This window comes from Amaranthus tricolor, chromosome 12, assembly GCF_026212465.1.
Source record: "Amaranthus tricolor cultivar Red isolate AtriRed21 chromosome 12, ASM2621246v1, whole genome shotgun sequence".
NCBI lineage: Eukaryota > Viridiplantae > Streptophyta > Magnoliopsida > Caryophyllales > Amaranthaceae > Amaranthus > Amaranthus tricolor.
In genome coordinates, this window is record NC_080058.1 from 19721951 (window position 1) to 19736265 (window position 14315).

A 14315-nucleotide genomic window follows, 5' to 3' on the forward strand; every position below is an offset into this window, starting at 1 on the left:
GTGAACCTTCAATACCTATGCCAAATATGCTTTGCACGTCGTGCAACATAATCGTCATCTCCCCCCAAGGCATGTGGAAGGTGTTCGTATCCGGCTGCCACCTCTCCACGAAGGCCGATATCAAAGCCCTCAAAATGTAGAACATCGTGCATAATGTACGGTTCAGTCAATGTGCTGGTGCATAATGTACGGTAGCCGGCCGAGGGGAGTGACAGGTAGAACATCGTAAAGCACATCAGACATATCTCGCAGTCCGATGATCGCCTCTAACGGCTTCTTTTTACTACGGCACTCTAGAATCGGAGGCATACGCTCAGAGCCCTCAAAAATAACTTTAGCTATGTGCTCCCCATAGCTAGGTATCAAGCGTGTATCAATGGGCCCCCCGGGCTGGGGCGATGTGATCAGCCAATCCGTTCCAGCGGACTGTGACAACCGGTTCATTATCAACGTGATTATCTCCGGCATGCTCAGATGTGCCTGCAGAACAAGGGTCGGCACACGTGAATTTACCGAGTGCGCAACAGAGCCTTGGTACTCATCATCATCATCATCACTAGAAACCCCCCAACTACTCTGGAGGCTAGCCTGGTCATCAAACCGAGTGCGCACTTGGTGTAGCATACTCGACCGTTGGGCCTCACTGTGTCTGGCAGCCTCTTCCTGCCTAGCCCTCCTAGCAGAACCCGTAACCCCCCTCTCATGAGGGTCCCCTCTAAGTAGGGTAGGCCTAGAACTATTACCGCTCAACAAGTGTCTAAAAAAACCCTTTCCTTTCCCTTGATTACCAGCCATTTACTACAATTTTGATAATTTAATTAACTAATATTAATAAATAAAAATAATCAAACACTACGTTAAACTAACCACACGAACAAAAGACAATAATTAATTAACATATTAAACTACACATTATCAACAACTATAATTTAACGACAACAATATTTAACTAATCATTATCAACAAATATAATTTAACAACAAAAATATTAATTATATTATCATTATTATTCTAATTAATTTTCTAAATTAATTAATAATAAAAATAATAATATTATTAATAATAAAAATAATAACAATAATAATAATCATAACAATAATAACAAAAACAATAATAATAATCATAACAATAATAACAAAAATAATATTTAAAAATAACATTAAAAAAAATTTACTAACAATAACAATACTAACAACAATATCAACAATAAAAGTGATAAAAATAATATTTATAAGAAAAATAAAAATTTAATAATAATAATAATAATAATAATAATAATAATAATAATAATAATAATAATCATAATAATAAGAATAATAATAATATTTAAAAAAATAAATTAAAACACAATACTAATAATAATAATAATAATAATAATAATAATAATAATAATAATAATAATAATAATAATAATAATAATAATAATAACATTTAAAAAAAATAAAACCAATAATAATAAAACAAATAATAACATCAACAACAATAACAATAATAATTATAATAACAACAACAACAACAACAATAATAATAATAATAATAATAATAATAATAATAATAATATATTATTTAAAAAAAATAGTGAGTTGCGTGCGACTGACCAAAGGCCGAGTCACGTATCACTATTTTTTAATATATTTTTTATATTTTTTTTTTACAATTAATTAAATTCGAATGAAAATTAACTCGATTATTTGTTTGCGGTTTGAATTTCTTAGCTTTTGATTCACGAATTTTATGTTGTAATTTAATGTTTTAAGAGTAATAATAATGTTATTTAGTGAGGTTAGAATATATATAATAAATTTTATGTCTATTGGCAAATTTGCAAATTTAGGTGTGACTATAAAATGATTGCCTGGAAATATTTAAGTATCGTATAATAAAAAGGTGGCCTAAGTCTGTGTTTCCTGTAAAAGCAGCAGGAGAGCCCTCGTGCAGCACAAGGGCATGTATTAATATTTAAATGAAAAAGTACTTAAGACACTATATAACCAAACAAAATCACCAATTAATTTCCATTACCAACTCCGAAACTATGGCCAAGTGGAGTTTCAATCCACGACTTACCCTGTTCTCCATCATCCTCTTATTCTTTTTATCCTCACCATTTACAACCTTAGCTTCTATTAGCGAACATTTGAGCTTATATACTTTTACAAAATGTCTTGAAAAACATACTTTTGGCTCTGATTACCCAATCTCAGAGGTCATATACACCCGAGATAACTCCTCTTTTCAGGAGATCCTCGACAATAGAACCAACAATCTTCGATATCAGCAACCCACCACTCGTAAACCACTGCTCATCGTAGCTCCCAAGAGCGAGCTCAATGTGCCGGCAGTAGTAACCTGCGCCAGAGCTCATGGTATTAAGATTAAGACAAGGAGCGGGGGCCATGACTACGAGGGAATTTCCTTCACGGCCCCCTATCCTTTTATCTTACTCGATATGTTCAACCTCAACTCTGTTGAGGTGAACATTGAGGAAGAGTCAGCGTGGGTCCAATCAGGAGCCACGCTGGGTCAGATATATTATAGGATTGCGGAGAAAAGCCCTGTTCATGCGTTCCCTGCGGGGATATGCCCGAGTGTAGGGGCAGGTGGGCATTTTAGCGGAGGTGGGTATGGAGCTTTGATGAGGAAGTACGGGTTGTCAGTGGATAATATTGTGGATGCTCGTGTTGTGGATGCAAATGGAAGAATATTAGATAGGCAAATGATGGGAGAAGATTTTTTCTGGGCTATAAGAGGTGGTGGAGGCTCAAGTTTTGGGGTTATTTTGGCTTGGAAGCTTCATCTTGTTCGTGTTCCTCTCAAGGTCACTGTTTTTGATATTACCAAGCATGTCTTTTCTCCAGGTTTATTTCTGTTTTTTTTTTCTCATCCTTAATTATTGAACATTACGTGCAACATTAAATACATTAAAGCTTTGAATAAACGATAATAAATAGCCCCAAGCACTTGAAGAGTGAGAAAAACATCTTAGGAGCGTTAGAAGATCCGCTCGACCAAAACAGAGGAAGCCTCGGTCGAGCGGGCTACAACAAGCTACTGTAAGTATTTTGTTTGTTCGCTCGACCCACCCAAGAGCTCGTTTGGTCGAGCGACCTTTAGAAGGCATTCTAACAGCTTTACTTGACCCAGTATAGTAGAGCATATTTTCCACTTCTTCATTAACATTCGTAACTTCCATGTTTAAGTCACACACATTAATTTCTTTATTACTTCAAGAATTATTCCATCACAATCAACACACATTAAGTTACTCACTTAAATCACCTATTAAATTACTCCATAGGATCCCATCCCATGAGTTCACACATAAATGCACAATTAATTAGTGCACTCAAGTCACCATAAATCTCAACAGTAGCTAAGAATCAATGATAAACATAGAAAACATTTTTTAATAGAGAAGATTGTATCTTTGAATTTTCTCTAACATTAATTTTAGTTCATCTCATCCAATTTGTTATATTTTGTCAGAATTAACCTTTACACCGTATTCAATTCTAATCCAGAATTAACCTTTACACCGTATTCAATTCTAATCCAGACATTTGATCACATTTTATATTCATCTACACATTTCAAATATAGATATATTTTTTATTTTCTTTAGAATTACAATTTATCAGTTTTAAAATTTAAACATATGATGCAAGTATTTTATGACAAAGTCATGCGAATTAATTGATTGAGAGGTTATTGAATGATATAAAATGTCACCAAATAAGTAAAGTTATGTAGGTTGGATGCCAATCCAAATTAATTATCATAGATGTATTGTTGATTTAAAATTTGCTTGTATTCCAAACAGGAGTGAACCACATCTTGTTCAAATGGCAAAACATAGCACACAAGCTTCCCAAAGAGCTTCTTATAAGGGTGGAATCAAGTCCTTCATTAAATTCTCAAGGCAACATAACAATCTACGCATCATTCATTTCTATGTTTATTGGAGACACAGACGGTCTTCTTCATATTATGAACAAACGCTTCCCGGAGCTAGGCTTAAAGCGGTCTGACTGTAAGGAGATGTCTTGGATAGACTCCGCCATGTTTTGGCATCGAATTCCTGAAGGAACTCCTCGTGAAATCTTACTCACATACGACATAAAGCATCCATCATACCGTAAAATTAAGGGTGACTTCATCAAGAAGCCCATTCCTGAAGCTGCACTTCCTCAAGTATGGGAAAAAATCATGCAACTAGGTTGTGTATTGTACATGGAGTGGACTCCTTATGGAGGTAGAATGGGGGAAATTGATGAATCTGCTGTTCCTTTTGCTCATCGAAAGGGGGTTTCGTTCATGGTTTTTTACGATTTCTTATGGCTTGAAGATGGTAAGGATGAATATTACTTGAACAAAGCTAGGGAATTTTATGCTTTTATGGAACAGTTTGCGTCTGATTCTCCAAGGGAAGCTGTTCTAAACTATGTTGATTTGGATCTTGAATTTGGTTGGGAGAAATACTTTAAAGGAAACTTTCCTAAGTTAGTGAGGATTAAGACAATGGTTGATCCTACTGATTTTTTCTCTCATGAGCAAAGTATCCCAACATTGTATAAGCTGCTACAGTACAGAGAAATGAGAAAAAATTACAACAATCTTTTGCAATTGCCCATGTAATTCCTATTTTAGTCTAAGTGTTAAGCTCTTTTGGAACTTTCAAATAATTACTGCTATGTATTTTGAAGCAGTGCTTAACTGATTAGATTTGTAATGGTGAAAACATTCATACATTGATCCTATTACATTTTTGACAAAGCAAAAACAGAAATTTCGTCCATGCTACCCAAATTGCTACTGTTACTAGTTGAGCATTGATAATATCAACTATGAAAGTATTTGAAAAATTGCTTTTGAGCTAAAACCAAAACACAACTCCAATTAGTATTTTTATTGACTTTTGATTTTTGGACTTTTATTTTTATAATTAGCCAACAATCAAAGATTATTTTTACCAAACACCTCCATAATAACTGGCTTAAACAGTTAGCTTATTTACAAATACATTAAATTGATTAAAATAACCATTTTTCAATCGGACCGAAAGGCACATATTGATTAAGAAAAGATGTCCCAAAAAGGTTATCTTTTACAACTGCTTCCTAGCAGCTTATAAAGTGTGAAAGATTTTGTTTACAAGATTGTATCTTGTCCTGACATTAAAAATTACCCAAAAAGAAATTTTATTTAGAAAGATTGCAACTTGTCTTTGACATTAAAATCCCTTCACCCTCTATGAAGTATTTGCTAGATGTTAAAATTATTTTTTTAAATAACAGAACAAAAAAGCAAAGGAAACATAGTAGAAATATAATACAAAGAAAATATATTATAAATTACTCACTCCAATTCACTAAAAATGAGACATTTACTTTTTGTTACTATTAACTTATTACTTTTAATTTGTATTTTATTCTTAATCTATAGTCAAATGAGATCTTATTTAATTCATCTCAATGCAAAGATTATTAATATTTAATTTTTATAATATTTCTATTTGGTTGTATATAATACTAAGAGAAATTAAACATTAAAATGCATAGGATAGCATCAAAAAATTTTATTCATTAATTGGAGGGAGTATAAGATTATATTATATATGCCTTTATCTATGGAAATTGGCAATAAATAGACTTTTTGTTTTGGACGACGTAAAAACACAAAGCATCCTGAAATAAAACTTTGATTCAACGAAACAATTGTCAGGAAACAGGCGTCGCAATCTAGGTTGCACCTCGCGACACTCAGTGTCTCACCTCTGAAACATTGTCGCACCTCGCGAGGTACTACTCAAACAGAAGCAACGGGAGCAAAAGCTAAGAAAAGATAATCGTGCACTTTGCTAAATAAGTAGGGGGTATTTGTTTATCACGTGAAAAGTCAAAAAAATAAAATTAATTACCAAAATTTCCGAAAATATTTTTAATATTCAACCAAGCAAATAGAAGAAGGGAAAATATTTTGTGTACACAAGTATTACACACAAGTATTATCTAAAAAAAAATATGAAATTGGTCCTACAAAGCTCAAGTGAGTGGTAACAAGAAGCTGAAAGCTGTACAGGCCAATCTTTCTCTTTCTCTCACCACTCACAAGTCACAACACAATACTACTACTAGTATACCCAATGTTAACTTAAACAATGTTCAGCTTCCATTCTGCAAATTTTCTTCCCCATGTTTTCCCTCCTCAACTTCATAACAATATTTCTACTACTGCTAACATTCATCCTACTCCCATCTCTCGTTCTATCTCACCTTCCCAACCCAGCCCAAGCCCAAGCCCATGTCTCAAGTCCAACGCCACTCGTCGTTCCATCCTCCTTCTTTCCACCGCACTTTCTCTCCCTCCACCACCACCATCAGCTGCCACTACTCCACCATTAGACACAACTATCACAGACCGTGTGTTCTTAGACTTCAGCGTTTGTCCCAACTACTTTCGAGCCCAAGGTCAAACCCAAGAACCTCTATGTTCCGAATCTGAGCTCATGGGCCGTGTTGTATTGGGCCTATATGGGAAAATTGTTCCTATCACAGTGTCTAACTTTAAGGCCATGTGTAATGGGGGTATGGGCTACAAGAATACTTTGATCCATAAGGTCCTTCCTGGACAGTTCTTTGTAGCAGGGCATCAAGGGAGAAGAGAGAAAGGGGAGGTGTCACCCCCTGGGCCTATGGGCCTGAGGCTTGCCAGAAATACTGAGACAATTGATTCAAAGGCGTTTACGCTTGAGCATTCAAGACCAGGTGTAGTTTCTTTGTGTTTATCAGAGAATGATGATGATGATGAAATAAAATTAGACCCTGAATATCATAATGTGGAGTTCTTGATTACAACTGGACCTGGACCTTGTCCTCAGCTTGATGGCAGGAACATTGTCTTTGGTACTGTCCTGGAAGGTGAGCTATTAAGATATATCTAATTTGTTTATGAATTCGTCATTGCATTGTGATTTGTGTCTAGTTCCTAATTCCTATTTCCTACATAGGCAAATGTTAATGCAACTTGAACGTAGTGAATTAGATAGAAATTTCATTTTAATAGGGTATAATAGACCCTAAGTAACCACTAAAACATATTTTTGAGAAAATTAAGATTATGGCGGTGGCATAACTTTTGGAATTTTTGAGGAAATTCTAGGCTAATGTTAACACGTATTATCCTGTTTGGCTAGTTGATTAAAGGGGGAAGCTCTCAAGCCGAATTATGTTTTTCTACGCAATTTCACCTAATACCTTCCACCCCTCTTAAAAGGTAATGGGTAAAAATGAATTTTGAGTTGAAAAAAAAAATAATTAGACATCTCAAAAAAAATAATAAGAATCAGAGAAGCATGATAATAACGACTCAAGTAATTTTTTCTTGTATTTAATACCAACAACCAAAGCAATGGTATACAATTGAAGAGAAAAAGTAATTTATAAGTTAAGTTGAATATTCAATATTGATTTTCAAATTCAATAGAAATTTTGCAATTGATCTATTGGATATTCAAGATTTATTGTTGTATCAGTATAACTATTAACTAGTAATATGAATCTATAATAAACGCATATATTAGAATGTTAACTCTTCTCTTAGATAAATTTAATTGTTAATAAGTTTAGTTGAATATGTAAATTTGTGTTGCTTGTAAAAAGATAAATTGGTGAAAAATGATGAAAACAGGGATGGATGTAGTAAGAGCAATAGCAGCAGCACCAACATACAAGCCAGCTGAAAGAATCAGACAATTGAATGACTTAGCAGGATTTTTAGGAGATGAAAGAGCTCAAATTGCTCGAACTTTCTGGAATCGACCTCTTAAATCAATTTATATCAGCGATTGTGGTGAATTTCAAGTTACCAAACCATCTCTCACTCCCACCCTACCTTAGTCTATAATCTAGCTTCTTGTTCAGTGTTGGACTTGGACTGTAAGTAATACTACCTCTGTCCTGATTTACTTGTTACATTGCTATGCATAGTAATGTAACAATTAATTTTGGCAACATTGAATGTGAATACATTGAGCATTTTATATAGATTATTATTATTATTATTATTATTATTATTATTATTATTATTATTATTATTATTATTATGATCTGTTTTCCATTGATTATTATAGTGTATTTGAGTTTACAAATAACTAATGAGAATAGTTACTTGTGAACATATGACTGAAAATATTCATTTCATATCTTAGGTATGTCTAGAAGTTAAATATCATTAGAAGAAGGCAAATACATTTTTTATCATATTAAGTATTAGAGAGTATTAACATGAATTTACATTTGATACAAAACAATAAAAGATTATTAAGAATATGATGTAGCGCCCTTATCATTATTGAGAAGTACTGGAGGAGCAAACCTGGATGAAAACCCAAGATTAACGCCATCTTGATGATCATCATGGTGGATACCATCATCAAAATTAAGTGTATAATTGAAGGAATCATATTGAAAATCATTCCTAATTTTGTTGTTGTTATTAAAGTAAGCACCAATTTTCCTAATGAAGTTCTTCCATTTAGGACCAGCTACTAATTCAGACACCCCCCTTAATTTCTTAACTTGTTTCACCAACCAAGAATCCTTCTCTTCTCGTATATTCGGCAAAAAATGAACTCGATCAATGTCACTATTGAACAAACAGAAAGTACTCGAAAAGCATCCACATCCTTGTGCTGCAAAATCCACATCGGTTGCCTGCATTAGGTATACATTTTTTTGAGGAACAGCCGCCATCAAATAAGGGAAGAAAGAAAGACTATAAAGGTTAGCTGAGTTGAGAAGTAATAAGTATGGGTTTTATATGTAAAAATAGAGGTAGAAGGAACTGGGAAGCAGCCAAGAAAATGATGGGCTCAAGTCTAAAATGGCAAATCCCGGGAAACTTAGCTTGGGTTTACTGTTTACCAATGGATGTTGACTTGTAGGTCAACTTTTAAAACTACACTTACTTAGTGATTTGTGAGTGGAAATTCAAAGCAAATTTGGTCATCACATTCTATGAAATTGGTAAGGATGAATCTATGTAATTTCTTATTACTTAAACGTGGAGAATAGATGTTTTTATGTAGACAAATACTCCTTAAAAAAATTCATAATTTCACCATAATTTAAAGTTATTTAATACTCCCTCTTAAACTTTTAATTAGTCTTATTTGGCTTTTCACCAATTTTTAGATGGATCAAATGAGGTCACTTAAAAAGGAGAGAGAGAAAGAATAACAAGTAAATTGTTAATGATTTTTTTATTAGATTTATTATAATAAGGTAATGTCAGTAAGGGTAATATGATGAAAAACACATACTATAAATAGAAATGAGACTATCATCAAGATGACTTAATCCTATTTGGAAAAGGGACTTATAGGATAAATAGAACGGAGTACCAATTTGAAATGGTGTTTGCTTAGAATAATACTAATTTTTTTTTATAGTATGTTATTTGAAAAAAAAACAAATATAAAATAATGCTTAAATAAAATAGGTTTCATTCAAAGGAAATACTCCCTAAAATTGATATCATTAATGGTTGATTAATAATTCGTGTTTTTGTTTACGTGAAGGATTAATCTGTTGAAGTTTCTTATTTGTTAAACGTGAAGAATAAATGCTTTCGTATAAGGGTTGGTTCAAGTGGTGAGCAGCCACCGCGGTGCTATGTGATAGGAAGTTCCCAAGTAAGTTAGAAGGAAAATTTCACCGGGTGACAATTAAACCTGCTTTGCTATACGGGACAAAACGTTGGCCCGTAAGATTTTTGAACATAAGATATAAGTCACAGAAATGCGTATGCTGAGGTGGATGTGCGGGTGCACATTGATGGATCAATTAGGAACCAAGAGTTTAGAGACAAACTAGGAGTTGCCCCTATTTCTGGAACAATGCGCGAAAATAGATTGAGGTGGTTTAAACATCTGCAGAGAAAGACTTTCCACACCCCTGTGAGGAGAGTAGAAAACATTATAGTAGAGGGCAAGAGGGGTCGAGGAAGACTCAGTAGAATTTAGAATGAGCAAATAAAAGTTGACTTGCATGAGTTAAACTTCTCTGAATACCTGATTAGGGATAGGGGTAGTTGAAGGCGCCATATCCATGTTTTAGACTACTCATTTTCTCTTAGATTACTTATTGGTGTTCTTGTTCTTTTGCCTTTTTGTAACAACCCAGCTTACTGTTGACTGGGTAAATAGGGTCATCACTGGTAGGGATGGCAATGGGTACTGGACCCGACCCGGATCCGTGGATCAGTATCCGTTTTCACGGATCTGGATCCTAAAAATATAGACCCGTCGGATCCGGATCCTTTTAAATTTCACGGGTCCGGATCCGGATCTGAGAAAAATACCCAGACCCGGAACCGCGGATCTGGAGGACCCGTTTTTATTTTTTTTTTAATATATATGTAAAATATATTAAATCTTTTTAGTGTTGTTTGCTGTATTAAATCTTCACCTTTGTCTTTTTCCTTCTAAACAGCCTCGAAATCATGCTACTGATATTTACCAAAAGCACCGGCCATGTGCCATTGAAAATACTATCAATCGAAGATGGTACTGTTCTGAAATCATTCAATCACCTTATCCATCGTAATAAAAAGGTGGACTTCATTGAGCAATTCAATGAAAAAGCTTCTTGTCAAGCAAGAAAATGAGAATCTTCAGATTCTTGATGTAAAAATCTGACACATCTTCCAAGGATTTTGGTTTAGCACCCATTGCTAATAACTGATGACCTGTATGCTGCCTTTTATAGGTTCGCAACTCAGAGCTAACAGAAGTTAGTAAAAGTGACTTTTATGACCCGTTGTATAATGTTTTTTTGGGTGATTCATTGTGAAATTATATATATTATTAACATTAGTCTATAAATATCGCTATATTGCAATCTAAACACATTTAAAAAAAAATTAAAACTGGACCCGTTTTGGACCCGGATCCGCAACTGGATCCGCAGTATCTGCGGATCCGGATCTGGGTCTTGCAAAATTGGATCCGCGGATCCGAGTCGACCTGGACCCGGTCCAGATCCGACCCGTTGCCATCCCTAATCACTGGGTTCGTTTCACAAGAAACTGAAATCACACTTCCAAAACTTGGGCAAAGGGGTCACAAGCTGTTCAACGTGACTAACTCAACTAAATCCCAAAACCAACATCTAACTAATACACAAGATAATCAGACAATTTTCTAAAAGTCCGATATAATCAGCACAGCCAAAACAAATATACATTTATCCAAAAACCTAATACAAAACTACAAATTCCTACGTGCTCAGCTCAATATACATGCTTGGAACGCTATTCAACACCGTTAACCCAACGTTCCCGACCGGTTCCAATCTGTGATCAAACTAAAAGATGGAAACAGCAGGGAATCAGATTAAACTGAATGAGAAGTAACAATCCAAAACAATAAAACACAGCAATTCAAATTATAGATTTAAAAGAAACATCAGTTCCCTATATCTATGTGCGCACAGGGAGTCTAGTTGAGAGGGTCATCCATAGCTCTAAGGCTATGTCACTCTCGGGTGAAGCTAGTCAATATCTCAATGAAAATTCGCTTCAAACAGGGAGCAGGGAACAATGTTCCTCAACTCCGTCAATGACCAGCTCGTAAGCCCGATCCATTGACCATATCATAGTATCAGCATAAGCGTTCAAAACAACAATTGTCTCAACAATTTCCAATTCAAAAGAACTTTGATAAAACTATTTTACTCCAAAAAGTAGTCTGGCCAGACCCTTTAAGGGACTGTTACTACTCACCGACGATGTCGCTTCAAGGTAACGAATCCAGCTATCAACTAGAAGGGTTCTTCGATGATATCGTCTCCTGGAGCATAACAAGATCACAACATCACTAGAGAGCGTTCGATACTACTATACTAACATGTAACTTATTACATTTCCTCCTAAGACCGCAGCTTAACCAACAGTTATGCTAGCATTCTAACCTTTAAAAGCTCACAGTCGATTCAAGAATATCAATTCAAGAATATCAATTACCCAATACTTTCTTATAAACAACCATGTTCCACCAATTTCGTAAATTCAATGTCCATCCATCTCATACTTACATATCAAGATTCACAAGGATTTAAGGTTACACCAAGACCCTTAATCTATTAGAATGTATTTGATTAAACACAAAGGTCATTGTTCTTTCTATAATCAACAAGTCTCAACAGAATCTAATACTTCATCCAAAATATTTAATTATCCAATTAATTTCTGACTCGAAGCTCTACAAATCTCATGAAGACACCAAAACCCCATAACGACTCTAACTATTTCAAAAACAGCAACACAAATTCGGACAGAACAAAACGGAACCTCATTATCGATCTTTATGACAGTCTACTAGTATTTTGGACATAACTTCCTCATACGAACTCATCTCGGGTGATTCAAGTGCCCACACGACCGCGACTCAAAGTTCTACAAATCTCAGGAGACATAAGAACCCAAAAACAATCAGAACCATCCCCAAAATAGCCAAAACAGAAAATTCAATTTCGAAATCCACAATACCAAGTTTTATACTAGAAATCAAATAACCCAATAACCAATACTAATGAACACTAGCAAGAAACCAATTACTAATTAAACTCATATACTCTAATTAAATTCAAGTTGATGCTTAAATTTGATTTTAAAACCCCAAATTGAATCCACAAGTACCAAACTACTTTAAAACATTCAATTAATACTTAAATAGAATAGTTTGTGGATTACCTCTCACCATTGAAGGACCTTTCAACTTTCAATCTTGAACTTTAATTTGAGTCACAAAATCCCCAATTATTTCATGCTCAAAGATAACACCATATAAAGAGTGAGACTAAGAAGTGGACCAAGAGATAGGGCGTCCTTGTGGTGGTGGTAAATCACGTGGGTGATGGTGGAGGGAGGAGAAAGAGTCGCTGCTTGCTCTTGTTGGCGGCACAAGGCCGGCTGCTGGAAGGGAGGCAGCTGGCATCACAGGAAGGGGAGAGAAGGTTGGGCTTCGGTGGTTGCCGCGGTAAGGTGAGAAGCTCGGTGGTGGGTCTGCGGTGCTCTGATTCTATGAAGAGCGAAATGGTGGAAGTTATGGAAGAGATGAAGGTAGAGAATAGAGAAGATAAGGGACGGGGTTTATGAGCCTTCATTTGGAAGAATGTAGAAGAAGGATGAACATGAATTGGGTTAGGATTTCACGTGAAAGCTTCTGAAAAGCTTTGTTTTTATTTTTATAAAGATAACATAGTAATCAATTAATAAAATATAATCAAAATACACTTTTATTGAAGTATTCTTTATACGAATTTTATACATTAAATAAAATATACCTCTTTCTTGAAAATGTTAACAAATGAAATACTTGGGTCAATAATATCAAAATAACAATATTATTACTCGAATTAACTTACCTAATAACCCCAATCAGCTTAATAAACTTATAATTAAGCTTTATTAAATGTAGTCTATATCATTCTCCCCAACATAAAATAATTTCGTCCCCGAAATTATACATACTCTTCTGATCATCCTTAGTCATAATGTATAACTCAAATTTTGAGAGATGAGAATCAAATAAACTTTAGTTATTCCCCATCTTTGATTCAAGATTTACCATACCTATAAATTTTCAATCACATAAGATGAATTACATTGGTAACTCAACTAACCTCAATTGAATTACTTCAACCCTTTAAATTTGAAACTTCAACCTCGATTTACTTTACGTGATCGTTCACTTGTAGTCTAAATCAACCACGTTACTTCAAAATCTTTTATACCTTTAATTACATATTTGGTCATTTCAACCTTTTTATATCCTTAGTTTGAGATATTAAATCATCAACTTGTTGTTTCCCAATTATAATTAAATTTTTAATTAAAAACTCTTATAACTCCCGAGATACTTTGAGATGAATACCTTAAGTCATTTATTGAATCTCATATTCATTAAAGATATCCACAATAATTTTTTTTCTATCAACTTTTAATAACTCAAAACTCGATCATTGTCAATGTACTTCGGATTATAACATTTATAACCATTCTACTATACTCACAAGCCCACGAGGATCATCGTTCATCATCAAAGATGATTTCCCTCAATTAATTTCATCACCTTTAATCCACCAATTCAATACTAAACATCAAACATTCCAGCAATTCTTATTACAACAAGTCTATATGTTTAATAAATCATGAATCTACAAATGTAGTATAAAAGAAATAGATTTGAGATAAGATAATATAATATAAAAGAACCAAATTAAAAGGTGAATAATAATCAAATCTTTGTACCAGTA

The 14315-nt window shown here is 34.2% G+C and overlaps 3 protein-coding genes across 3 annotated transcripts; 2 read left to right on the forward strand and 1 right to left on the reverse strand.

Moving 5' to 3' along the window:
• The first annotated feature begins 1979 nt into the window (after positions 1–1979).
• Positions 1980–4780, forward strand: LOC130828922 (berberine bridge enzyme-like 10). The gene is made up of 2 exons (XM_057694969.1): positions 1980–2858; positions 3821–4780. Exons 1-2 carry the CDS (start codon positions 2036–2038, stop codon positions 4633–4635), a joined length of 1638 nt encoding a protein of 545 aa, XP_057550952.1. The 5' UTR covers positions 1980–2035; the 3' UTR covers positions 4636–4780.
• A 1233-nt stretch (positions 4781–6013) lies between these two features.
• On the forward strand, positions 6014–8068 carry LOC130828923 (peptidyl-prolyl cis-trans isomerase CYP28, chloroplastic). Its single transcript, XM_057694970.1, has 2 exons — positions 6014–6917; positions 7687–8068. Exons 1-2 carry the CDS (start codon positions 6158–6160, stop codon positions 7893–7895), a joined length of 969 nt encoding a protein of 322 aa, XP_057550953.1. The 5' UTR covers positions 6014–6157; the 3' UTR covers positions 7896–8068.
• Positions 8069–8318: 250 nt separating this feature from the next.
• Positions 8319–8750, reverse strand: LOC130828675 (uncharacterized). Its single transcript, XM_057694637.1, has one exon. It carries the CDS (start codon positions 8748–8750, stop codon positions 8319–8321), a length of 432 nt encoding a protein of 143 aa, XP_057550620.1.
• Positions 8751–14315: the final 5565 nt, after the last annotated feature.

Coding starts and splice junctions, on each gene's coding strand:
- LOC130828923 (XM_057694970.1), top strand. CDS start 6,158: ATGTTCAGCTTCCATTCTGCAAATTTTCTTCCCCATGTTTTCCCTCCT. Junction 6,918..7,686: donor CTTTGGTACTGTCCTGGAAG/GTGAGCTATTAA, acceptor TGATGAAAACAG/GGATGGATGTAGTAAGAGCA.
- LOC130828675 (XM_057694637.1), bottom strand. CDS start 8,750: ATGGCGGCTGTTCCTCAAAAAAATGTATACCTAATGCAGGCAACCGAT.
- LOC130828922 (XM_057694969.1), top strand. CDS start 2,036: ATGGCCAAGTGGAGTTTCAATCCACGACTTACCCTGTTCTCCATCATC. Junction 2,859..3,820: donor CAAGCATGTCTTTTCTCCAG/GTTTATTTCTGT, acceptor TATTCCAAACAG/GAGTGAACCACATCTTGTTC.